General features: G+C 44.5%; 1 protein-coding gene across 1 annotated transcript in view; it reads left to right on the forward strand.

Annotated features, from left to right (window-relative positions):
- The window catches only part of ELO1 (Paxneb protein-like protein), a 30,578-nt gene extending 3,544 nt beyond the window's left edge, over positions 1-27,034 (forward strand). The window contains exons 6-10 of the mRNA XM_087391491.1: positions 18,879-19,038; positions 25,586-25,677; positions 25,840-26,073; positions 26,187-26,351; positions 26,489-27,034. Of these exons, the coding sequence (XP_087247617.1) occupies positions 18,879-19,038; positions 25,586-25,677; positions 25,840-26,019 (432 nt within the window). The 3' untranslated portion in view covers positions 26,020-26,073; positions 26,187-26,351; positions 26,489-27,034. The remainder of the gene's footprint in view (positions 1-18,878; positions 19,039-25,585; positions 25,678-25,839; positions 26,074-26,186; positions 26,352-26,488) is intronic.
- Positions 27,035-27,287: the final 253 nt, after the last annotated feature.

Raw genomic sequence — 27,287 nt, forward strand, 5'->3', positions numbered from 1 at the left:
TTGCTTGAACCAGTATGGTGGTCAGCGTAGCAAAAGATTGTGTTGCGCAGCGATAGATGGCGAAGCTGCGCAATGACAGGTGGCAAGGCAAAAGTTTTGTGCTGTAGTCAGGCCAATGTGGTTGTGCTTGAACTAGCACGGTGGTCAGCGCAACAAAAGAAATGTAGAAAGAGATAGGGAGATATAGTTAAATATGGAGAAGAGTGCGGGAAATAGGAAGGAGTACTAGGTCAAGGTAGAACTTTAAAAAAACGTTTTAGGAAGGGATTAACTATGTCGGAGTAATGAGGGTAAATGCAAAAAAACATAATCTTTAAAAGAAGGCTTAAAGCTAAATGTTAGAAAAAAGTTATACATTAGGAAAAAAGGTTAAATAACGAAAACCTACGAAAAAAGAGAGAAAAGGTTGGTGAAAAGTATCAAAATGTGAGTGAGAAAATAATAAGGTACACATTAGGAGTAGGGATGCTAAGGTGTGGTAGAAAGTGAATACATCAATTAGGAAAGGGTTAGGTAACAAGGAGTTTGAGAGTTGTAATTGTAAAGGAGAAAAAACTCTATAGATTAGAGAGGGGAAGAACCCGGGTGCACTACACGTGCTCTGTGAGTTACACGATTTGAGGGTCAACCTTGGTAAGACTAAGGTTATGATCTTCAACACATCCGAGCAGCCATGCATAGAGAGCGGTTCAAATTTGATGGATCATCGGTTGAGATTGTCTCATCTTATAGATACTTGGGAGTTCTCTTCTCTGGCCCTATTTTCACAATGAGACCGGCGATGCAAGCCTGGTTGAGCAAAGGATATGGTTCACTGGCCTAGCTAGAGAGACGATGCTTCCACTCACACTTTTAGGACCCTCAGACCAAGGCTCTCCTTTTTGACTCCTTGGTCTAGGCAGTAGGCATGTATGGCAACCGTTGGTGGGGGCAAGATCTTTGACATGCAAACTAGGCTGGGGTAGAGCGGCTCTATGTTCTCTTGTTATCTTGCAGCAAGGCGTCAGTTCCCACCAGAGCATTGCAGCTTGATGTGGCCATCACATATTTATACCATGTTAGGGAGTACGGCTCGCATACCTTAGGACAATGCAGACTACCATGGCTAGCACTGTCCTCTTCTATGGCCATAGCAGCTGAGGGTGATCGTGTTAGATCTTGTTTTTAATATGTTATTTAATCAACTTTTTTTGGTTTGAAGTCCCTATTTTTGACTATTAGTTTTAATTTTAAATTATTTAAGTAGCTTGGTTGTGTACATTTGGTTTCAAGCATTTTTTGTAAAGATTAAGCTAAAAGTTGTATTAGTGAGGGTGGAGTTAAGAGGATATGTTTGATTTTTTAAAGTATCTCTTAGTCGAGGTTGAGTTTTCTTTAAGTCATCACCTTATTCTAGTCTGGGTTTACAAGTATAGGGGTGCACACCAATGCCCTCTTGAGTGTGTCAAATGATCGGAGATGTTGGTATGCACACACATGCAAGTGGTTCGAGAGATTGGGGCTCCATGTAGACAGATTACCCCCCTTTAGGTACAACATTGAAGCTCTGTCTATCCCACTCACGAGGTCAATCAGGTCATTCGAGAGGACCTTCTAAGCTACACGTGTTTAGTTGGCATAGAGTGCGCTCCCAATGAAGCACAGCTTCTACAGGGATCATTGCTTGCGTATCGGGCTTTATTTATCCACCAAGGTATACCTAGATCCACCTCCCACATTCATTGAGGATCTCTATGGGAGAGGTCCATGTTTCATCTCACCAACGCCGCATTGAGAGTGGACGAGTACAGTAGAGAGAGCCTCATTTGCACTATGTGTGATCGACAGAAGATCGAGTCAAAGGAGCACTTTGCTTTAGGTGCCAGATCCGAGGCCGCTATCATTGCTAGAGGAGGATTGCACGGATGCTATGAGCTCGGACAGATGGATTTTGGGAGAAATAGCAAAAGGGTAGTCTGGTTGGCCATCATAAGGTTTTTTTTGTCGGACCTTAAGGCTGGCTAGCCGACGAGCAGTTATGGTCTGATGGCGCACGCATGAGCTCATAGGTTGGACGTTTGGCATTGTGGGAGCTGTGTGCTTGGCCTAAGGATTAGCCTTGGCCTGTTGCGTGGGCAGGGATCCATCTAAAGATCCCGTGAGCTTGTGGAGGACCTGGTCTGCACATCGTTCAAGCCAGAACTATCGATGCACGGGTTGGTGGCTTGTAGGCATTTTTCGTCAGGGACTCTGTCGCTCGTCAATTGTGTCTTGATGCTTGAGACAGATTTGGATGCTTCTAGTTTGCTTGATGAAGACAAAGCCTAGCAGGGCTGAAGTTAGGGGCATTGATTGTTAAGCAACTACAATCCCCAATTTTAGAGGCAAACATACCAGCTTGCAGCGCTCCCTATTTTAGGGGCATCAAAGGCACAAAAGGGCACCAAACAGGGCTGGCCGACCAGCTGCCAGAATCAGGCCAACCAGCTGGTCTGGCCAACCTGGAACTGGCCGACCAGCTGGCCAACCAGCTGGCCGGCCCACCGACCTAGGAACTGACCGACCAGCTGGCCGACCAGCTGGCCAACCTCCTAGGTCAAGCCTATAAAACACTCCTACCCCCTCACTCTCAGTGACTGGACCTGCAGCTGCTCCTAACCGCCTCCATCCTTTGCTGCAGCCCCTCTTGCTCCAGAACTGGCTATTAAGCCTGCCCCAACTCATTCTCTGCCTCCTCTGCTCCAGTTCTGCTCCAACTCCTCTGTCTCTCTATTCCTCTCCTCCAGATCTAGCCCTGAACCTCCAGCTGCTGCTCCAGTTCTGCTTACTTCCATTTCTCCTCTTCATCTGCTGCCATCCTCTCCTACCTCCAGGCAGCTGCCGACGAGCTTCCACATCTCCTCATCCTCTGCTGCGCATACACCTCCAAATCTACAGCCTAATGAGCTCCTTTTCTTCATCATGTTGCTATTCCAGATAGCCTGAAGGTTCCTTCCTCAGAGCATGCTGTTTTCAGCCATTTCCTAGGGCAGCTCCAGCCCTTCATCATCTTCGTCATCATCGAGCTACACGGAGGACTGCGTTTTGCTCCCTCTGCTGCTATCTTTTCTACCGTTTCTCTACATGGAATCATCTTTCTGATTCGCCTCAGCCACGGTCCTTGAGACACGACGGCTTGAGGTTCTTGTATTCAGTTTTTCATATTACTGACAGGCACTATGTTTTCTGAGTTCCGTTCTTCAGTTGTGTCTGAGTATCGTCTATTTTGATCGCTCCACTGCAAACCCTATCGTTTCTCTATATGGTATCAGAGCCATGGTGATCTAAAGACCCTAGATCTCTGGTGATCTAAAGATCCTGCTTCTTCATGGAGGCCATAGGTACGGGGAGCATCACTCCTATGAACATATTAGTTTCCTCTTCATCCCGCTGCGCACTACGGGAGAGAACTCCATCTTCTACTCCCATCCCTCCCTCCCCTTCTTACCTCCATCTTCTACTCCCATCCCTCCCTCCCTTTCTAACCTCCATCTTCTACTCCCATCCCTCCCTCCCTTTTCAGCTTCAGGCTTGACACTCCCTATTCCTTCGAACAAGGAGGTCATGATCCTTCACCTCTACCAGATCTCCATCGGCATCGACTTCCAGGATCTACAAGTTCTCCCTAGGCGGGACCCTTTCTGTTCAGATGTGTCTTGATGACTGTTGTTTCGAATCTTCTACCTGCATGGAGGCAGGGATAGACTCCTCTCTCCCGAGGTCCAAGATCGGGCACACATTGGCTCACTGTTCAGCTACGACCTCTTCCTTTGGCGGAATCCCACCATCTCTGGATTATCAGTGCTGCTACGAGATATTTGTTCTTTACCTTTGTTTTTCCTTCACCTTTCGGCGGTGAGAGGGGATGGCTTATTCTCTCGAGCTTCATAGTGTTCTTACTTCGGCTGATCATACGTGTAACTCAAGCACTTGAGGAAGTGAATAATTCCCTTGCAAGGGCACTCCTCTTGTGACCTTCTCTGCGTTTTTGCATTGCATCTCTTGGGCATTTCGCAGGGATAGCCACCACCACTGTCAACATCTCTACACAAAGCTCCAAGCACACAATGTCTGCCCCTCCAAATTGGCAATTGAGAGGGGGTGTTAAGCAACTACAATCCCCAATTTTAGGGGCAAACATACCAGCTTGCAGCGCTCCCTATTTTAGGGGCATCAAAGGCACAAAAGGGCACCAAACAGGGCTGGCCGACCAGCTGCCAAAATCAGGCCGACCAGCTGGTCTGGCAAACCTAGAACTGGTTGACCAGCTGGCCGACCTGGAGCTGGCCGGCCCACCGACCTAGGAGCTGGCCGACCAGCTGGCCAACCTCCTAGGTCAAGCCTATAAAACACTCCCTACCCCCTCACTCTGACTGGACCTGCAGCTGCTCCTCACCGCCTCCATCCTTTGCTACAGCCCCTCCTGCTCTAGAACTGGCTATTAAGCCTGCCCCAATTCATTCTCTGCCTCCTCTGCTCCAGTTCTGCCCCAACTCCTCTGTCTCTCTATTTCTCTCCTCCAGATCTAGCCCTGAACCTCCAGTTGTTCCTCCAGTTCTGCTTACTTCAATTTCTCCTCTTCATCTGCTGCCATCCTCTCCTACCTCCAGGCTACTGCCGACGAGCTTCCACATCTCCTCATCCTCTGCTGCGCATACACCTCCAAATCTACAGCCAGGTGAGCTCCTTTTCTTCATCATGTTGCTATTCTAGATAGCCTGAAGGTTCCTTCCTCAAAGCATGCTGTTTTCAGCGATTTCCTAGGGCAGCTCCAGCCCTCCATCATCTTCGTCATCATCGCGCTACACGGAGGACTGCGTTTCGCTCCCTCTGTTGCTATCTTTTCTACCGTTTCTCTACATGGAATCATCTTTCTGATTCGCCTCAGCCACGGTCCTTGAGACACGACGGCTTGAGGTTCTTGTATTCAGTTTTTCCTATTACTGACAGGCACTATGTTTTCTGAGTTCCGTTCTTCAGTTGTGTCTGAGTATTGTCTATTTTCTCCACTGCAAACCCTATTGTTTCTCTATATTGATGCCTGAGGAAATGTGGAATGCTCTGAGTCTAAAGCCAAAGGGGACTTCTGGGCAGGTGAATGCACGAAAGGCAGCGTCACAAGAGGTTCCAAAGCTTTTGGTGGGTATCTTGTTTTGTGTAGAAACATACTCTTGGTTTCTTTAGGAGATGAGTCACATGCATGCAATGGTTGCTAGGGAGATGGCACATCTTGAGTACAGCCTCGTTGTTGAGTAGGTAAGGGTCGGGAGTCCATGCCTGGAATGGGAAGTATCCTTGGAACCCCGAGAGCGATGGTACATGTGTGACCACCATAGTGTTTGCTGTGTTGTGATGCTAGTTCTCTTATGGGAAACAAGTTGATGTATTGGGATTTGTGCGATCCATAGGGTGAGAGACTATTAATTAAAGAAATACCACAAGGGGCACCAAGGTTTGGGTCCAATTTGTGTCTTTTTCCTGGTTGTATATATACGTATATAATATGTATATATGCAAAGTCACTCTAGCTCCCAATCTGTGTTTAAGTTGCTTGCTGAATATTTTAATGTGAAAGCATTGGCTGGTTATTTGTAGTTCTACTGCCTTGTGATTTATATTGAAGGCTAGTTTCAGAAGTCCATAATGTCTGGATGGAGGGCTACGTATGGTGACCTCCTTGTGTACATCTCTGGCAAAATGGGATGTCGTTGGTGGAAGTAGCATACTGCGATGAAAAGGTTGTGATTGGCTATGCCTCGGATTTTACTCTAGAGGAATATGGAATGCGTGCCCCTCCTTTCGACCGAGTTTTCCCTGATGACCCTCTGACCCTTGTACTCCATCTGCATCCCTTGTCTTGTCTCTGTATGTTGTCTCCCAAGTGTATCCGCTAATAATTGGTATTGGGCATTTTGGACTCTGATGTGTCTCTGTGTAGAAAACTATGTCTCATCCTATGTAGGACTTCGAGAAGTTCCCGGCTCTAACCATGAGACCATTGCAGTTCTAGATGGTACAAGACAGAGTCTCGGTATCCTGAGTTTCATAGACCCCGCCCTCTATGTAGGATAGCGAGCAGATGCTTGACGGGGGTTGGTGAGGAGTCGTCCATTTCATATTGCTGCCCACTTCCCCTCCTTGCGAGCCATGTTCCGCTGTTGTATTAGATTGCGGCTCCTCAATTTGTAGGGGTGTGAGGTCCTTTTCCATGGATATCGAGGGATGGTCCCACATGACCAATCTACGACGTAGTGCTGCTAGTCAAGCCTGAGTGTCGTGGAAGCGTATGACAAGGGGCTGCTCTTGGTTGGGGTCTCTTCCTACGTGCCAAGCCCCCTAAATTGCATGCTTTGAGACCATAAAGTGGTAGCCATGAAGATGGTTGCGTCATCGATCGGTGTGGCAACTATACGAGGAATCCCACGAATTTTGATATTGAGAGCCTTATTGACCCTCTGTTGTTGCTCCAAGAGAGTGGCTGAAACGGTTGCCTTTGCGGGCTCCATTCGCCACGTCCACCCATCTGGATGTCAAGCTTCTGTAAAGGAGCTAGAAAATATCGAGAGAGCTTCTATGTGGGTGTGCTTGCCGGGGAGAGGTTAGGTTAGGTAGACCTGGATAGGCTAGGATAGGCAGGGTTTAGGGCTGAGTTGGGTGCCCAAACTAGGCTCCAACGCGGTTGGGGTCAACCCGAGACAGGCAGTCAGGTAGCCTAGTCAGCCAAAACAAAGGCCCTGCTCTGCCCCTTGTTTCAACATTCAGTTTCAACCCCTTCCAGCCTTGTTGTAGCTCCCTTTCAGCGCATGTACAGGACCAAAGACAGCAGCGAATCCTCCTCCAACAGGTTATGATACCTTGCAGCCTCTACATGCAGCACATAGGCAGGTTTGGACAGCAGCAAGGTCAATGTTTGGGCAGTCGGTTTCAGCAGCATAGCTTGTTCTCCAAGCAGGGCAGTTTCTGGCCGCCTCAGATAGAGGAGTATTCAGCTCAGTTTGGATGCCGATTTGGCATTCATGTACAGTAGTTAGGGCATTTATGGCAGCATCATAAACAAAGCAGTGCACAATAGTTAGGAAGATCTCTGGTGTCCTTCATGCTTGAGTTCTCCTTCTGCATTCATCTATTTCCACACAGCAAGTCCCCGCATGCTACATGAGCCCTTTAGAAAGTAGATCTTGTACTTGCGTCATAATCTCTTCTATCCAAGCTCGATGTGTGATCCTCTGGGAACTTGGGCGGTAATTCCACTACTGGAAATTTTCTTTTTCAGTGGACTCAATTCAACTTTGGGATCATTCCTTTATCTCTAATGAAATTCATATGTGCAGAAATAAAAGATTTTATTGATTTTGCAGCTGAAACAGTCGATACAATAGAAGTTGTTTTTACTTTTCTTTTGGCAATAATCTTGTGCTCCTTGTTTCTAAAGTAAAACCAAGGGTCCTCTCAGGCACCAAAAGCTTGTACTCCCCTTTGTATGAAATGAGGGAATCCCCAAAACTATGTCACGATGCTTTAATGAAGAGATGAATCCTAAGCTTCCCACTAAGGGGTGTAGCTAGAATAGAACTCCTCGGAATATCAACTGAGCATCAAGTGCTCGTCCCAATTGCGATCCTTGCAACCGGACTAAATGTTTCTTTATAATCAATGCCATATGTCTGTGCATACCCCTTGACAACTAATCTTGCCTTGTATCTATTCACAGAACCATCTGCATTGTGCTTCACCTTATAAACCCACTTACAGCCAATTGCATTCTTGTCTTTAGGCAAAGGTACCAATTCCCATGTAGCATTTGCTTCCAAGGCATCTATTTCTTCATCCATGGCTTTCTCCCATTTTTCTTTTCCCATGGCTTGCTCAATAAAAGTGGGTTCTGATTCGTGTATCACTTTGACCATATAGGCAAGCCTCAAGGCTAGGTCTTTTGAAATGAAGCTATATGTAGCTCTTGGATCAAACAGTATCAAAACACTTTGATCTCTCACTTTCCCTCAAGAAAGACAAAGTTCTTTTGGCGTTTGGATTGGCCACTCTCGCTAATATATCAGGGATTCCTCTTGCCAAAATCACTGGCAGCTCCCTTGGCTTTTTCTGCTCCCTGAAGCCCGTGGAATTTTTGCGGCACTGCGCAGCAACACTTTCCTTCTCACTGAAGATCTCGATCTGGTCTGGCGTGTAAGTAATCTTGCCTTTATAGGGCTTTTGATTTCCCCTCGCTGTCGAGGTGATGCGAAATTTCTCTTTTCCACTCTGCTCTTTTTTCCTTTTGAAGGACGGTGGGTCCTGCATATGCATAAGGAATGCTACTGATGCCGAGTGCGTGGGATCTTGCATTTGGTGTTGGGCAAAATATTCACAAAAGCTCGTACTTTGGGTGGTAGTCTCGCTCGATACTTTCAAAGCTTTACCTTCTACGAAACTTCTCAAAACAGGATGATATTGTAAACCTAGAATTTCGAATTATATGTCTTGATTGTCTCCCCTAGCTCCATGTGTAGACTCTCCCAGGCAATATGAACTGCGTCAAAAAAACTTTGGAAGAAATTGCTCATAGAATAGCTTCTTGAAATGCCTCCACTTCTTAGGAGCAGTACCTATCAACTAGATGTATGCTCCACCAAGCACTGGCCGGGCCTGTGAGATACAAACTCACTATCCTTAATGTGGAGGGTTCCTGAAATTTCTCCGTGCCCAAGGCTACATCAAACTACCGAATAAATTGCAATGCTTTATTGTATGGCCATAAGCTCCGTCATAAGGAATAAACTGGATGGATTTGCCTCCTTCAGTATACTTCTTGACTTTGGTCTTGGAATGCTTCTTGCTTCTTCCTCTTTTTCTTCGGTGCAAAGAGCCCGACGAAGAGGATGAGGATGAAGATAAACTAGCTCACCAAAGTAAACCCTCTTTGACTGGAGTCAAAATAAAGCATTGCTCTTTACTTCTTGGGATAATTACAATTCCATGACATCTTGCCTATTTTTTCTATATACCTTTATGAATTTTGCAACATAGAAGAAAGGTGTGCAGAAAGACTGGCAAAGGACTGCAAAGAGATTGTAAAAGTGATGCTTCATTACGAACAACTCTCTCTCATTGAAACCATCATTTACAACAAACAACTCTCTCTCTTTATCTCTCTGTCACAACAAACTAGGGCCTAGGGAAACTTGTTGGGCTGGACCCCCCTGATTTATTCACGATAAGAGATTTTGAATACAGAGTTCACCGTACAAAAATTCAAAACGTGAATGATTTTACAAAGAGCTTCAAGCTTAGTCAAAGTGTCAAATTCTAAACTACTTTCCTAATAACATGCCACTAGGGGCAACTCCGGAGTGTTCGAAGCAATTGGTCATGTGAGTGATCTCCAAAGTGCTCGCCTAGCTCCATATTACTTGATTCTTCAATCTTTCTTAGTACTTGCAACCATTAACTAAAGCGCACAACCATGGGTGGTTAGTGCTTTGCATGCAAATAATAATGTGTAGACTAAGTGGGCGTCCCCACCAAGCAAACATGTGAACAAAACATAGAACACAATTCTTGGTCGACTAAGGTCAACCGTAATTAAGGGGCGTGACCATTAGTCAAAGCGCCTTAATTATGGCCAAGTCTCTCCAATCGAAGTTGGCGCACCTTGGTTAACAAGGTTAATCCTCTTGGCGTAAGCCAAGTCTCATTGACCGAAGTCAACACTCTAGTCAACTTATGCTTTGACTTTGAAATATTTACAGCTTGGTAACACTTACCCTCGGCTTCTATTCAGTTGACCTCAACTGAAAAGCTTCCTTGTAAATATCCAAAAGCTGTGGATGATTAGACAACATGTCTTCATCCATCCACTTGGCATCCATTGGCAAATAATACTTGAATTTTACAAGGTATCTGTAAAATTCCTTGCCCTGAGGGCGTTTGCGTACAGTATGGTACACAATCTGCTCTGGCTGAACTTTGAAGGACCTCCTCCAGCTCATCCACTTCTGGTTGATCCTTTGCTATTGGCTCTGTAGACTCTGGCCCTTGAAATTCTTTAGAAGACTTGCATAAAAAGCATTGTGAATCCTCCAATGCTCTGGCAGTGCCAACCTGTATGCAACCTCATTAATCTCTTTTGTAACCCTGAAAGGGCCATAGTATCTGGGAGATAACTTTGCATACAGGTTGCCTAGCCTAGCTTTCCCGAACTTCAAAAGCTCCCAATCCCCTTCCTTGAGATCTAACTGTCTCTTGTGCTTATCCACAGCTCTTTTATGCTTTCTTGAGACCTTTCAATTGCTGTCCGGACTTGGCTGAAAGCTGTTTAGAGGTCTCTAACAAACTGATCAGCTGCAATCTTTGGTCCTCAGGATAGGTGGCAGAATCACGTTCCCGTAGATGATCTCAAAGGGGGCTTTTTGTGTGGAGCTGTGAACTGTATTATTGTAAGCAAACTCCACCAATGGTAGGTACTTTTCCCAGTCTGAACCTTGGTCATCCATGTAGCATTTCAAATCCAACGCTGTAGAATTTGCTACCTCACTTTGAGCATCTGTCTGGGGATGGAAGGAAGAAGAAAAATTCAGATTCGTACCCATATTATCAAATAAAGCTCTCCAAAATAGACTAGTCATTCTGGGATCTCGATCACTAACAATGGACTTAGGCATACCATGGTGCTTAAAGATCTATGCCATGAAAAGCTTAGCCATATGATCTGCCTGTATGATTTTGCGAACCGGAATGAAATGAGCTTGCTTGCTGAATCTATCAATGATAGTCCAAATCCCATCATTCCCTAACTTCGATCTTGGCAAATAAAAAATGAAGTCCATTGCAATACTTTCCCACGGTGCTTAAGGCACGGGAAGAGGCATAAGTAGGCCAGGTGGCTCCGTCTATCATATTTTTCTGACAGATAAGGCATTTTGTGACAAATTGATGTATATCTTTCCGCATCCCTGGCCAAAAGAAATACCTCTTTATTGCTTGAGTTGTTGCTGTAATTCCTCTATGCCTAGCATAGGGAGGTGCATGGCATTCCTTTAAAATATTTTTCCTCATCTCTCGGGTGATGCATAGAGTCATGTTTCATTAGATACCCATCTTTCAGGGAATAGTGATTGGTTGATTGCCCCTCTTGCACTTGCTGTAAAATCTCACCAAAATCTGCATCATTAGCGTATTGCTCCCTCCCTCATGTCTTCCATATCCCGATGATAAGCAATAGTCGCATTGTTCACCTGGGGTCTTTAAGACAAGGCATTTGCCACAGTGTTCCTAACTCCCGGAGTATGGACAATCTGAAATTGATACATTGACAGCATGTTTGCCCATTTCATGTGCTTTTCGGAGAGTTTGGTCTGGGTCAAAAAGTATCTCAGACTTTGGTGATTGGTTTTAAGTGTAAAGTCTGGACACTACACCCAAAAGATAATGGTTCCATTTATGGATGGCATGAATTACAGCCAGCAACTCTTTCTCATAGATTCCCAGATATCTCTATGTATCCCGGAGTCTCCTGCTCTCATAAGCCACCACATGACCATTCTGATGCAATGCAGCCCCAACACATTCCCCACAAGCATCACAATCCACATCGAATGGCTGATACAAATCTTGAACTAACAAGACTTGCTCTATGGTCAGCCTCTCTTTGAGTGTGGTGAATGCTGTCTTTTGTGGAATTCCCCATCTGAAAGCTGCGTTTTTCTTAGTAAGGTCGTGAAGTGGAGCGGCTATGTCCGCAAAATGCCTGATAAATCTTCTGTAGTAAGAACACATGCTTAGGAAACTACAGACTTCATGCAGAGTTTTCAGCTCTGGCCATTCTTGAATGGCTTGGATCTTTGCCGGATCCATTCGTATCCCATCTTTGGATATTATATGCCCCAAGTAATGGATCTCTCCTAGGAAGAATTCACTTTTCTTGCTGTTTGCATAAAGCTGGTGATTCCTCAGCTCTTGATCTACTGTAGCAAGATGTTTCTTGTGTTCTTCGAACTTAGAAAAGACAAAAATGTCATTGAAGAAGGTACCAGTGAACTGTCTGTAGGGTCGGAAGATACGATCCATCATTTTATTGAAAGTAACTGGGGCATTAGTCAATCCAAAAGGCATCACCAGAGACTAATACAAGTAGTGTGGACCGTTGTCTTATGGACATCTTGAGGTTGTATCTTCAATTGGTGATAACTACTCTTTAAGTCTATCTTGCTGAAAACGGAAGCCCCATTTAATTGATCTAGCACATCATCAATGTGCGGAATGGGGAATCTATTCGTGGTAATCGACGCACATACGGAGTGAACCATCTTTCTTCTGTACTAGCAGTATAGAAGAGCAAAAAGTAGAGGAACTAGGTTGAATCAACCCCTTGGACAACAAGTCCTGCAGTTGAGCCATAATCTCTCCTCGTTGAGTTGCACTAACTCTGTATGGGGGCCTATTAGGTGGCTCATTGCCAGGAATGAGTTCTATGCCATGATCTCTAGGTGTCTTAGGGGGTAACTCCCCTGGCAAGGCGTCAGAAAAGCAATCTTTAAAAATTTCAAGAAACGCAAATTTGTTTTGATATGCCTCACTTATTTCAGCATGCATTTCAACATCTCTCACTTTTACAAAAACCATGTAAGCTGAAACTGCGGACTTTATTTCTTTTCCAACAGAACTATTTGATACAGTGGGAATAGTTTCCCCTCTATTCCTAGCAACCACACGTTGTACTTTGCCCCTATGTACATACTCCAACACTCTCTCAGAAAAGAGTCAACTTCATTGCCTTGTGATGGAATGAAGGCATATCCAAAACCACATCGTGATGTTTCAATGGAGAAATGAAGAAGTCTTCTTGATCCACATAACTCTGTACATGAAGACGGAGCTTCCCTATCAAGGGAGTAACTAGCCACAGAACATCTGGTAAGCATTCAGAGCCCTGACAACTCCTCCGTCTTTACTCCCAGCCTTAGGGCTAAATCCTCTGATATAAAGTTATATGTAGCCCCTGGATCAAATAAAATCAGCGCTTGCTGGTCTCTGATTTGCCCCATGTGGCTTCTCTGTCTTTCTTCCCTTCAGAGTTGAAGGCTTTTCTGGGCACTGGGCAGCCACATGCCCCCCTCTTTGCCGCATTTGAAGCATTTACCCTCTTTTTTGAAAGTTTCAATCTGCTCAGGGGTAAGCTGCCGCCTTCCTTTATAGGGCTTCTGTACTTTGTTTGTTTCCCCTCGGCTTCTGAGGCTGAAATCCCCTCTTTTGAGCCTTGGGAAACTCTCTTGTCTTAGACTTGGGGGTCATTGGCTTTTTATCCCCCAGTATTCCTGAAGGCACAGGAGTAGGATCTTGCATATATATAAGATTAGCCACATTGGCTGAATGCATAAGATCCGAAATATCTTTGATATCCTTAGTGTTCACTTGGGCTTGTATCTTTGGAGTGAGTTCTGCCCTATACTTCTTGAGTTGAGTCTTGTCAGAGATTTTCTTGAAAGGTAAAACCTGCAAATATGAGTCCCAAAATTTCTGATTATAAGACTCAATTGTATCTTGTGCTTCCATATGCATACTCTCCCAACCAAGGAGGACATGGTCCCGAAACTGCTTGGGAATAAACTGTATAGTTAGCAGTTTTTGTTATCCACCATGTCAAGTGCAAACCAACCATACAAAGTTTCGAAGACTCATTGAAATTTTCCAGACTAAAGGTATTGCCTTCAGAAGAAGTCGAACTAGATGAGCTATGATGATGCTTCGCCTTTTTCTTCTTGGAAGAGAACCTTCTCTTTTCCTCTTTTTGCTGCCCTTATGGCAAGACTTCTTACTCTTTCCCGATGTGTCATCTGAAAGAGGAGTAGGACTCAAGGATCTCTTTTTGCCCACCACTCCCTGATTTGCTCGAAAGGGAGGCTTCTCTAGCTCTTCCTCAAAGAGAGGTTGTACCATCTTGCCAAACAAAGGGTCGCTTCTTGCCTTTGCCAACTGAGTAATCAGCTCTCTGTTGGCATTCTCTTTATTTGTCTGCATACCCTCAGCCTGCCGTACCTGATCAGACTCTGCCATTCCCTCATGGGATGATTGGGCATGCTGCTGTGAAGTCATCTCTGCAACCAAAATCTGAGATTTGTAAATTCTCACACACTATGTGTATGCACCTGATGCACTCAAGCTTTTCTTTCCTGAGAGGAATACCTCAACAAGAGGTGTATTGCATTCATAACTCATGCCAGTGTCGGGCTGTCAACTCAATGCATAAACCCCCAAAGTTGCTGAAGCATTCACTAATTGTATTGCCCCTTTTCTGGCTGCGGCAGAAAGCACTAAAAATGCATCTGTTTTCCCCTTTTTCTGTGCATAAAGGCATGCATTTGTTTTTCTTTTGCAAATCTCTGATTTCTGATGTTTTCTGCTGATTTTTTGACAGGAAAATAACCGACAGATAGTTGGAAACTGATAGCAAAAACTGTCTCTACAACTGTCTTTTTTTTTTGGGGAACAGTAACTAGAGGAGTAACCAGCTGGCTACACTAACTAGACTAATTGGTTCTGGTCTGGTTAGTCTGTAACTGAGCTCTAACCAGAGTAACTGGACTGGTCAGTCTGGTTACACTAACCAGACTGGTCTGGTTAGGTCAGGCTAACTGGACCAAGGTTGAGCTCATTGGGTGCTGGTTCAACCAACCAGTGTCAACTAACCAGGGTTAGGTTGGGCTAACCACTAGTCTGCCACATCACCAGTGCATTGTGCACTGCCACATGTTAGGCCACGTCATCCCACACGTGTGTGCCACGTCAGCTCGCACGTGTACTGCCACGTCACCTGCCTGCTGCTCATCTGCCACGTGCCCTGCTGTTGGCTGTTACGACAGAAAAATCTGCGAAGTATTTGACAGGGAAAAAAAATTCGTTTGTTGCTCACGGCGCCTTCACGAAAGTTTTTGACGGAAAGTCCTTTGGTCAGCGCACGTGCATATATTGCCAAGGCAAGGAAAAGCAACGGAGATCTCTTGCAGCGTCGCGCATCAACGAGAAACGACCATTTGCGAAAGACGAAGCATAAGTTACATCGACACACGTACGCTCTTGTCCCGCCAAATTCACACGACTTTCTTGGCCTATTACAAGTCTACTGTTTCGTTTTGGTTCACCAATCCGGCACTTAGAACTTGCCAAGCATTCCGTTTATGCCATCGTCAGCGAGAATTGCTTCGTGTTGATCACGGGAGACCACCGACGATTCGTCATCGTTACGTGATCACAGAGGGGTGGCACTTGATTCCTGTTGTGCGCCTCCAAGGTCCGCCTCAACAGCAAAACGTAACGGGGATTTCCGTCAACGCCTAGCAAACAGCACTTTGTTAACATCACCGGGCTCGAATATTGGTGCAACAGTGGTGCACACGTTCATCACAAGCTCAAAATTCCTTAAAGATTCTACCGTCAGTTGTTCAAACATCCGAAACCGGCCTTTGATAAACAAAAGGGCATTGATCTTCTTCTACTCAATCATAAACTTCATAAATGGCCACAATGCACTTTGTTAACGTCACGGGGCTCGAATATTGGCGCAACAGTGGTGCACACGTTCATCACAAGCTCAGAATTCCCTTAAAGATTTTCCTGTCAGTTGTTCAAACATCTGAAACCGGCCTTTGATAAACAAAAGGGCAGTGATCTTCTTCTACTCAATCATAAACTTCATAAATGGCCACAATGCAAGCTTCAGTCACTTCAATCACTTAGCACAACTTAGAAACAAACTTCAACAATAACAAAGGTGAGGCTAGAATGCCCCTGCTCAATGAAAATAGTACACAGTGCACCCACTGGTCCCAAATGCCTTGGCGCCCCTTACGGTATTTATTTAATGCTTCTGAATGGAAATGCTTTACAACAAGGGTCCAACCCTGCACTGTTCCTCTTTGCAAATCCTCTACATGTCTTTAAGGCATCTAATCAAAGTGCACCACTAGAATTCCCACTGGCAAGGCATACGCAGGCATTCACTTTTGATTTGACCCAACTGAGAGGCATTCGGGCATCCAAACCACTAGCAAACTGAGCCCAAGGCAGCCTCAAGGCTATCACATGCATCCACACTATCCTTAGGCCTATCACAAGATTTACCCTTGCCTTTGGGTGCTTGCTAGAACCTGTAGGAGTCCTAAAAGGATTGCAAACAATGTGCATGCACTGCAAAAGGCTGCAAAACAAGAAAGAACAAGGAAAAACAGAACTTGGAACCAATTCCCGCTGTCTGTGGCAGAGGGGCGAGCTCCTTCCTCGCACTTATCCTCTGTCCAGGCTGCCCGCAGGGTGCAGGTGTCTTCCAGCAATCAGGATAAGAGAGAAATGAAGGTAGAGAGCGGAGGGTGAACAAGAAAGAGATGTAGAGGAAAGATGGTCCACAGATCTGTCCCGAAATGACTACCTCGGGATCTCTGATTGAGTCCTCCTAAGAGAGGATGCCAAAAGCAGCATGGAAAGTTCTCTTGCAGCCTGCATTGATCCAGAACAGCTCTTGAAGCCACCATGCAGCTAGAAACACGTGCAGAAAGAACCAGCACAACAAAAGACAACCTTGGGCAGCTGCACACGTCCGCTCGGATTTCGTATGTACAATTCTTTTTGGAAAGTTGGAAAATGACTTTTGGCACTTCCTAGTAATGCATACTAGCCTTGGAATAGCCAAAACAGGGTTAAAATGGCTGAAAACAGGCTTGAAACAGTTCAAACAGCTCAAAAACTGCATAAGAACAACCGAAAACGTCCAGCACTTCAGGGAGAGTGAGGGAAGGTGGGGGAAGGGCATGTATACACATGCATGGCAAATGGCACCTCCTTCTTGCCATTTGCCCTTCGTTAAAGTCCTAACCCTCATACCAAGGACAACGTTGGTTGTCCTTGGGTCCAACTTTTAGACCCCTCTTTTAAAGCCTTTGCCTTGCCCCTAGGACCTAGTGGTGCACCTAGACAATGCCCCTAGGAACTTCTAGGAAGTCTGCACTTCCTCTAGCCAGTCCGTCACGGCCAAACCATTACAAGACTTAACCATGGTTAACCATGAGATAACCGTAGGTTGAGTTACGAAGATACTTTACATCACTTTTCACATCCCTGTGACACATCCGTGAGCGCTTGCAAGTAGCTCCAAGAACTTGTGCGCTCGATGCTCATTACATGCATTTATTACAGTAAAACTGATGGAAAATTTCCCTCACAGCCCCTGTTCCTTCTACGCTCCATCCATACTATTCGCCATAATAGCATATTAGTAATGGTAGAGCAAACATTCTCGTCAGATCGTCACTGTTAATGGAAAACAGCGAGACAACTCTGATACCAACTGAAACCATCATTATGAACAACTCTCTCTCGTTGAAACCATCATTTACAGCAAACATCTCTCTCTCTCTCTCTCTCTCTCTCTCTCACAGCACAGTAGAGCCCAGAACAACTTGTCGGTCCCCCCCCCAAGGTTTTTATTCATGATAAGAGATTTTGAATACAAAGTTCAGCGTAGAGCTGGGTTACAAAACTTCAAAAAGTGAATGATTTTACAAAGAGCTTCAAGCTCATTCATTTGGCAAAATGCCAAGTGTCAAATTTTAAACTACTTTCCTAATTACATGCCACTAGGGGCAACTCTTGAGTCTTCGAAGCACTTGGTCACGCTGGTGATCTTCGAAGCGCTCGCCTAGCTCCATATTACTTGATTCTTCATTCTTTCTTAGTTTCTGCAACCATTAACTAAAGCGCACAACCATGACACCCGTTAATGGTCAACGCTTTGCATGCAAATAATAATTTGTAGACTAATCCTAGTCACTGTGGGTGTCCCCACCAAGCAAACATGTGAACAAAACATAGAACACAGCTCTTGGTCGACCGAGGTCAACCCTCTTAGTCGTAATTAAGGGGCGTGACCATCAGTCAAAGCGCCTTAATTATGGCCAAGTCTCTCCACTGAAGCTGGCGCACCTTGGTTAACAAGGTTAACCCTCCTTGCGTAAGCTAAGTCTCATTGAACAAAGTCAATATCCTTTAATCAAAGTCATTTACGCTGAGTCTCATTGAACAAAGTCAATATTCTCTAACCAAAGTCAATGCGTTGGTTCCTTGGTTAACCGTGGTTAACCATCTTGAGCCGAAGCCAAATCTTCCTAACCAAGATTAGGCTTACTTAACTGAGGTTAAGTATCTTTGACCGAAGTCAATACTTTGACCAAATGAAAGTAACTCTTTGAACATAATTAAAATAAAAGAAGAACTCATTAATTATGATCAATAAATGGTCAACTTATGCTTTGACTTTGGAATATCTACAGCTTGGTGACACTTCCCTTTGCTTCAAATTCAGATTCACCTAAGACACAACTTTTCATACTCATCCGAATGGACTAGAAAAGTTTGAAAAACCGGGGCCCGGGAGGGTAGCTGAAGTCAGCTTTTCATTCTCTTGAGATCGTAGCAGAAGCCTGTCCAGAAAATGAGAAGCAGAGCATGTGTGTATTTTTTGGGTGAACAAGAGTTGCTTTTTGTTTGTATGCCCTGAGCTTAGTTTTGGCTTGAAAGCATCTCTGATTCAATGCAAGCCTTGTTTTAAATGCATCATTTTATGCGAATTTGGTTGAGGGGGGGTAGGTGAAGTTAGCTTTTCATACTCTTTGTTTCTATTGAGATCGTAGAGCAGAAGGGGGGTTGGGAAATGAGAAGCAGAGCATGTGAGGATTTTTTTGGTGAACAACAATCATTTTTTGTTGATGTGCCCTCAGCTTACTTGTAGCTTGAAAGCACTCTGCTTCAGACATCTCTAACTCATCCGAAGTCTTGTTTTAATGCATCGTTTGATGTGAATTTGGTTCATTATTCAGGATTGGGAGATGCTAGCATTTTTACATTTTTTGAAGGGGTTACTTCGAGCTTCGAATGCAGTTGCCTTGCTTACCTTTCCTGCGTCGCTCTTGGCTCCATCTTTCTCTGTACGATGGCAACACATGGCTGATGTTCTTCTATTGGTAGAGGCAATACCTGGTAATTTTCATTATAAGCAAACAACTGTCCAGCCTTTTTTACGTTGTGTTAATTCAGCAGTGACCAATGTAATGTAATAAGTAGGTTAGGGGCACTTTTCCCTCTTCTAGAGGTTTTTCCCCCTAACCACAGTTAGTTCACTAACTACGGTTAGTGAAGGATAAGGTTTTGTCACTTAGACAAAACCCATCCCACTACTTATATTAGTCACTTCTTCTACTGCAAGCACTACGTTCAGCTCTCTTGCTCTCACACTCTCTCGTTTTAAGTGACAAAACCCATCCCACTACTTATATTAGTCACTTCTTCTACTGCAAGCACTACGTTCAGCTCTCTTGCTCTCACACTCTCTCGTTTCTAACATTTGGTATCAGAGCAGCAAGACCCTGCTCCTAGCTTCCTTGCCCGCAAGCTTCCTGCCTAGCTACCTTACTCCCTGCTCTTCCTGCTCATCGTCGGTACAGCTTGTAGTTAGCAGCTCGACTTTCGTACTGCACGCATCACTTCGTCCGTACTGCTCCCGTACCAGCCTACGTTGACATTCCGTCAGTACGGATTCTGTACAAGATACAGATTGAGTACGGCCACCTTGTACGGACGACCAACTATATGGAGTACGGACAAGCTGACACAGATGTACGGAATGGCGGCAGCGTACGAAATGCAGGACTGTATGGGTGCAGGAGTTGTACGGTATAGATCTATACGGTGCAGACAGTACGGATGGTACGGACGACCTGCAATTGCCACACGTGCGGCGCGGTTGTACGGTGAAGTACAGACTATCAGTCCGTATGTCGTATGGATATTGTACGGAAAGTGTACAGACGGAATGGCAGCAGGTACTATCCTGATGCTATGGCAACCCTCTGGTGGGATGTGAAGATATCTCATATCTATCTCTATCAGGCCATCTCTCACGCGTCCGTACACTCATGTTGCAAGGCCTTCTGTGCAGGTTTTGTTGCAGGTACTCTAGCAGTTGGTTTTCTGGCAGACATTGTTTGCAGATAGCCATTGTTTGGCTTAGATCTTGCAGAGAATTTGGGGCATTCTGTATTTGTGGGCAGACATTGCATTTGGGTTGCAGGTTGTCCAAAATTTGGGGCTTTTGCAATCACACTGCAATTTTGTAGTGAAATTTGGGGCTTTTGCAGGCAGAGTGCAATTTGTGCAACATTTGGGGCTTTTAGACCATTTGCCCTCTTTTGTATGCAATTTCCCACAAAAAATTGGGGCTTTTGCATTTGGGTTGCAATTTTGCAGGTAAAAGGGCATTTTGGAAGTCTACAAACAGTTTTGGACTCAGTACGGGTCAAATTGCAGACTTTTGCCACCTTTTGCAGATTCTATTTGCAGATTTTTGGGCATTGAACGGTGCATTTTGAGCCTTTGACAGGCTGTGACAGTATTTGTCACTGTGGGCATATTTTTCTTTGCAGATTTTGCTTGTGCATCTTACATCCCAGGAAGGGATTTTACTTGTTCAGTTTGCTGTATTTCTGAGTTTATCTGGCAAAAATGGCACAGAACATCTCAAATGAGGTGTTCGGGGTTCTCGCACAGGAGGATAGGTTGGATGGCACCAACTACTCCTTGTGGAGTTTCATGGTTCGCAATATCTTAGTTGGCAGAAATCTTTGGGATTTTGTCAATGGAGATGAAGAAAGACCAGATACAACACCTATACCTGTCACTTCTACAGCTGGAGGCCCCGTAGAGGTACAAATACAGCACAGGTGATTGGAATAGCCACTCGAGGAGCTCCCACAGCAGAGCAGAAAAGATGGGACTCTAGAGATGCACAAGCTCTTTCATTAATTTCTCTTTCTGTCAAGAGGTTCATTATACCTCATATTCGGTCATGCAAGACGTCTATGGCAGCTTGGGTAATACTGGAGAGTATGTTTGCAGCAAGAAACGATGCTAGATTTTCCTTTTTGAAGCGAGAACTTTCCCATACACATATGGAGGAGGGAGATTCCATGAATTCTCACCTCACGAAGCTTCAGGATCTCATGGAACAATTGCTGAACATTGATGAAGTCATTCCGGATTCAGAGATGATCTCCACCACTCTGAACTCCCTTCCTAAGTCCTATCTTGGTTTCCACACCTCGCTGAATTTGTCATTGAGGGGGGGCAGCAATCCTCTCTCCTTTCACGAGTTGGTAGGACTTCTGTTGCAAGAGGAACAAACATGCAAAAATATGGCAACCCAGGTTGGCGAGCATGTTATGCTCTCTAAGTTCAAGCCCAAGGGTAAAGGGCAACATAAGCCACATGCCCATCAGCCCACACATCAGCATAAAGCTGATTCTGGACAGCATTCTTATAAGGCACATGGTGATACAAACAAGCAGAAAAAGAAGGGCATCTGTCATTATTTCAAGAAGCCAGGTCATTATATTGGAGAGTGCAAGAAGCGCATAGCCAAAGAAAAGAAAAGGGATTCGGGTATGGCTATATCAAATGCATCAGGTCCACCTTGCCATGATGGAGGAGATGTTGCAGCCAACTTGGCTGAAGAGCACTACGCCTTTTTGACTTGCACTTCAGATTCTTTTAGTTCAGATACTACAGCCACTAATGATGATGACCCATATGCTTTTTTGACTTGCAGTTACGATCCTTCAAAGGATGAATGCTCTTTCAGTGTTGATGAGACACTACATACTTGGTATTTTGATAGTGGTGCTTCAAAGCACATTACTTCCAAGAAAAATCTGTTTGTAACTCTACATTCTTCACCCACCAAGAAGAAGGTCACTTGTGCAAATAATTCTTCTTATTCAGTGTGTGGAGTGGGAGATATTATTCTCACATCCACTGATGGCACAGATTTCAGAATTTCAGATGTACTCTATGTGCCAGGTATAAAGAAGAATTTGCTTTCAGTGTCCTCACTCAATAGAGGAGGATTTCAGGTTGTTTTTTATGATGACAAGTGTGCAGTCAGAGACAAAGAAAATGAATATGCTTTGAGATTGTCTGGCACTTTGTATCGGGGTCTTTTTCAGCTTGATTTATATGAAAAAAGATCCCATCTTGCATTATCCGTTAGCACTTCCACTGCTGCGATGCACAATGTGGAGTTATGGCATGCCAGGTATGGGCACATGAGCTATGGCAGCTTAATGACACTTCAAAGCATGATATGGTTGATGCATTACCTCCTTTGGAGTCACCTCCTCCTCATGCATGTGAAGGTTGCATTCTTGGCAAAATGCATAGGCTTCCCTTCAAGAAGGATGGTACAGTGAAAACTACAAGAAAATTGCAGCTTATTCACAGTGATGTCTGCGGTCCCATGAGGACACCTGCTTTTGGGGGTTATCTCTATTTTGTTACATTCATAGATGACTTACCAACTATACCTGGGTCTATGGTCTCAAGGTAAAATCAGAAGTGTTTATGCATTTCAAACACTTTGTGGCTATGGTTGAAAATGAGATAGGACTCAAGGTGCAGACACTTCGCACAGATCAAGGGGGGGAATACATGTCTCATGAATTTGAGACATTTTTGAAAGAAAAAGGCATTATGCATCAGCTTACAGTGAGGCTTACACCTCAACAGAATGGCAAAGCTGAACGGAAGAATCGCACCGCCATGGAAATGGATAGATGCATGCTCACAAGTAAGAAGTTGCCTCACAGGTTTTGGCTGGAAGGCCTCATGTGTGCAAACTATATTTTAAATTGGGCTCCTACAAAGGCTTTGAAGACAATCACTCCCTATGAGGCATGGCATGGGAGAAAGCCTTCAGTGGACCACTTCAGAGTTTTTGGTTGTGTTGCATATGCCCACGTGCCTATGGAGTTCAGACACCAGTTGTCATATAAGGAACTAAAATGCATTTTTGTGGGATATAGTTCACAAAGAAAAGGCTATCGTCTCTACAATCCTGCTACACGCAAGATTTTTGTCAGTAGAGATGTCATATTCTCTGAAAATTCTGCACATACAAATGCTGAATTTCAGATTCCAGCCTCTTCAGATGATGTGTTTGAGGGGATGCTTCCTATAGCATTTGGTTCCCCCGCTGAAAATCAGAATTTACAGCAACCTCCGCCAGCTCCACAAGTACAGATTCAGCCCCCAGTTGAATTGGTACAACCTCAGGGTGTGGATGAAGTTGTCAGGCAAGAAATTCAAGAGATACACGCAGCCAAAACAGTCCCGCATTAGTTGCTTCAGACTCTCAGGGAGAGTAGGCTTGAAGCTCCATTGCCTGGCAGAACTCGTAGTGCAGTAAGGCACATGGAGGGAGCTCATTCAGTTGAATCAGCTTATGAAGGTACTCTTCTTGATGAGGAGCAACCTGAGACATTTGAAGAAGCAAAAGATAATGTGCATTGGATGAATGCCATGCACGATGAGTTGCAGTCCATTCATAAAAATCAGACTTGGGATGTTGTGGATTTGCCACCAGGTAAGAATGCCATAGGTACACGGTGGGTTTTCAAAGTCAAAAGAAAACCAGATGGGTCCATTGATCGGTACAAGGCAAGGCTGGTTGTAAAAGGATATGCTCAAAAAAAGGACATAGATTATGAGGAGACTTTTGCTCCTACATCCAGGATGACAACCATCAGGTCAGTTATAGCCATGGCTGCAAATTTTGAATGGAATGTTCATCAGTTGGACATTAGAACAGCTTTCCTTAATGGAGACTTATTGGAAGAGGTTTATGTCAAACAACCTTCGGGCTTTGAAATTTCAGGAAATGCACTTCAGGCATGCAAGCTGAATAAAGCTTTGTATGGGCTGAAACAAGCCCCACGTGCATGGTATGTCAAAATTGATGCCTTTCTGATCAGCAAGGGGCTGCACAATAGTCCAACTGAGAGCACCCTCTACATCAAGAAGGATGGGGGGGATATTCTGGTCATCATTCTTTATGTAGATGACATGTTGCTCACCGGATCAAATGAGGAAGTAATTGCAGATTTCAAGGCCCAATTGAAAGCTACATTTGATATGTCAGACTTGGGCTTGTTACATTTCTTTTTGGGGATCCAGTTTATTCAAGAGAAACGTGGCATTGTTATGTCTCAATCCAAGTATGTTCAAAAGCTCTTGGACAGATTCAACATGCATGTTTGCAAGCCTATGTCCACTCCCATGGAGCCGGGGCTGAAGCTTACAATGCATGATGCGGGTGAGTCTGCCCTTCACCTCCGGAGTGCCGACAGAAACTCAGTACGAAGACTTTGTATAAATGGATGCTCAAGTATGTGTGGGTGTGTGGATTTGTATGTGTGAGAGCATATTTTTATACTATGGTCTACACCCATTGTTGGGCGCCGATGACGTCAGTGGGGATGTCATAGTAGCTAGTCCTTGCTATGCATGATGGAGTTTATGGTTTTCAACCTTGTGAGTGACTCTCATGAGATTGAAACTGCACTATGTTGTGTTTTTAGAGGATGAGTTTGGGAATGTTCTTGGATTCATCTAGGTATATGATGTCACACTCTATAGTCAGGCTGTTGGATGCCTCATTTATCTCTGCAATGCACAACATGATATTCAGTTTTCAGCTTCTCAGGTGAGCAGGTATATGCACAGCCCAAAGATTATGCATTGGCAGGCTGTAAAACGCATCTTCCGTTACTTGCAAGGTACAAAGTCTTTTGGCTTGATGTTTCCCAGGGGGGGTGACTTGCAGATGCATGCTTACAGTGACTCAGATTGGGCTGGAGACTATGATACTAGGCAGTCCACCAGTGGGAATTGTTTCTTTCTAGGACATGCTTGCATTTCTTGGCTGAGCAAGAAACAGTCTACAGTGGCTACCTCCTCATGTGAAGCTGAGTACAGGGCAGCTTTCACAGCGACAGTTGAATGTGTTTGGCTGCGTTGTTTATTTGCTGATCTTCATCTTTCATTGGAGGGTCCTTCTCCGATTCTCACTGATAGTCAAAGTGCTATAGCAGTGGCCAAGAATCATGTGTTTCATGCTTGCACGAAGCACATTGAGGTTCGCTATCACTATGTCAGAGAGAAGTTGCATGCAGGAGAGATCAGCATGATCTATGTGTCAACACATGACAATGTTGCAGACATCTTCACCAAAGCACTTCCACCTGAAAAGTTTGAGGCATTTCGCAGTGCCCTGAACTTATCTCCTTTTGGTGATTGATCATTTCCTTGTACATGACATTGGTACTGCAGGGGGGTGTTAGAATTATTATTATAATTCAGCAGTGACCAATGTAATGTAATAAGTAGGTTAGGGGCACTTTTCCCTCTTCTAGAGGTTTTTCCCCCTAACCACAGTTAGTTCACTAACTACGGTTAGTGAAGGATAAGGTTTTGTCACTTAGACAAAACCCATCCTACTACTTGTATTAGTCACTTCTTCTATTGCAAGCACTACGTTCAGCTCTCTTGCTCTCACACTCTCTCGTTTCTAACACGTTGTACATGTCTTGAGGCAAACATTTCTGAAAGGTGCTTCACTTTTGTTTGTCAGGGCAGTTCTGCTTCAAAATTAGTATTTTTTTGAAGGTTATAACTTGCTGCACACCTTTTTGAATAGATGATGATAAACAGATGGCAGCACTATTAACAGATTACCATGAAATGGTAGGATTTTTGCGCATCTTAAAGCTTCCATGTATTAATACACAGGTATGCTCTTTTCTCAGTTTTTTTTTGGGCCTTCTTATCACAGACTATTTATTTTCTGTAACAATGTAGTGTCTGACCATTAGGTCAAGAAGCTGAATGATTTTGACTTCTCTTGGGAGGGCTTTAGGGATTCTTCTCTCATTAATTTTTTTACATGTGCAGGTGCCTACGGTCCCTGAAGCAGCAGTGCATGCTTTGAAATCTGTAAGAAGAAAGGCTCTGGTATTGGAGCGACTGAATCAAGCTCCAGTCGATGCCTCTGGTGGAGAATCAAGCAGTAAGGGTGCTAGCAGTCTTCTCTGTGGTGGACCTGTAAACGCTCCTTCACATCTCGACTTCTAGTTGAAACCTGACGATAGTTATGCAGCGAAGGATCTTACTGTCAAATGGAAAATTGTGAGATACTTAACCTTGAATCTGGCCAAGTGTGCGATCAATTTAAGACAGATTTTATTTGGCAAAACTAATATATAGAAATTCAATGCGTTGACATACTTTGTGTGCTGCAGAATTGTCAAACGCTGCTGGCAATCTGGGGTTCACAGGGAATTTCACAATAATACTGTCTGTTTCTACGGCCTGCATGGTTTCAACTGAGATTGAAGGGTGTCCCATCATCCATGAATCGAGCACAATGAGAGTTGCATAAAATCCTCGCAAGACTGTTCTTACAGGTATGAGGGCAACCTCTGTAAGCTCCCTTACTATCCTCAAGGGGCTACATGCACTCTTTTTCTGTAATTCAAGCATGGGTGTGCATATTTATGGAGCAGATGCCTGTGCTTATCTAAACCTGACCATGGTTGCACAGTGAAGGGTGCCATTGTAAAATGGAAAGCTGTGAGGCAATCAACCTCAAATTTTGCCAGGTATATGCTATTCATAGACATCAAATGCATGGATGTGTATTGTGTGGCAGACTCCAAAAGCAGCTGGCATTGCCGAGGTTGCATCGGACATGCAAAAATGTTGTCTTTTTATACTGGGGTGCGCCGCTGTTTGAGATTGAAGGTCATTGAGCGTTGTATAAAAAACTCACAAGGCAATGAATGGACACGAGAGGGTCAAAGGTTCTAATTCTCAGATCTCTCTGGATTGGCTGTATGCGCTCGCTGTGGTTTGAGCATGGGTATGCATAGTCCATGAGCTGTGGACCGATGCCCTGGAGTCGTTTTTATGCCAACTTCCCCTAGAAAGGTGGCCTCTAAATCCTCCCAGACTCACTGAATTAGGTGCACAATATGCAAGCATACTCATTCCTGGATGTTGAAGGCTCAGTATTTTGTTTTCGTTGGAATGATGTGATGCAACCATTGCCTTCACATTGCACCTGCTAAATTTGCACATTGAGTCTTCACACCTGTTTGCCCGCACGAGCATGCATGCAAGTGTATTTTATGTGCGAGGGCACGTGCATGTATGTGTAAGGGTAGGTGAATGCAGGTCAAGGCGTTGGTAGGCATAGTCCGGATGTGAAACCCTCTCCGCATTGTCCCTTTTCTTTTTCCCCTTATCTATCTTAGGGTGTGGGTGCGTGTGTGTTGTGGTTCGGCAATTATTGTAAGCATGATTGAGACAATACATTCATAACAATTCAAGGGAGGGCTGGA

This window comes from Dipteris shenzhenensis, chromosome 20 (genome assembly GCF_047967505.1).
Source record: "Dipteris shenzhenensis isolate YYH24624 ecotype China chromosome 20, Dip_SZ_1.0, whole genome shotgun sequence".
NCBI lineage: Eukaryota > Viridiplantae > Streptophyta > Polypodiopsida > Gleicheniales > Dipteridaceae > Dipteris > Dipteris shenzhenensis.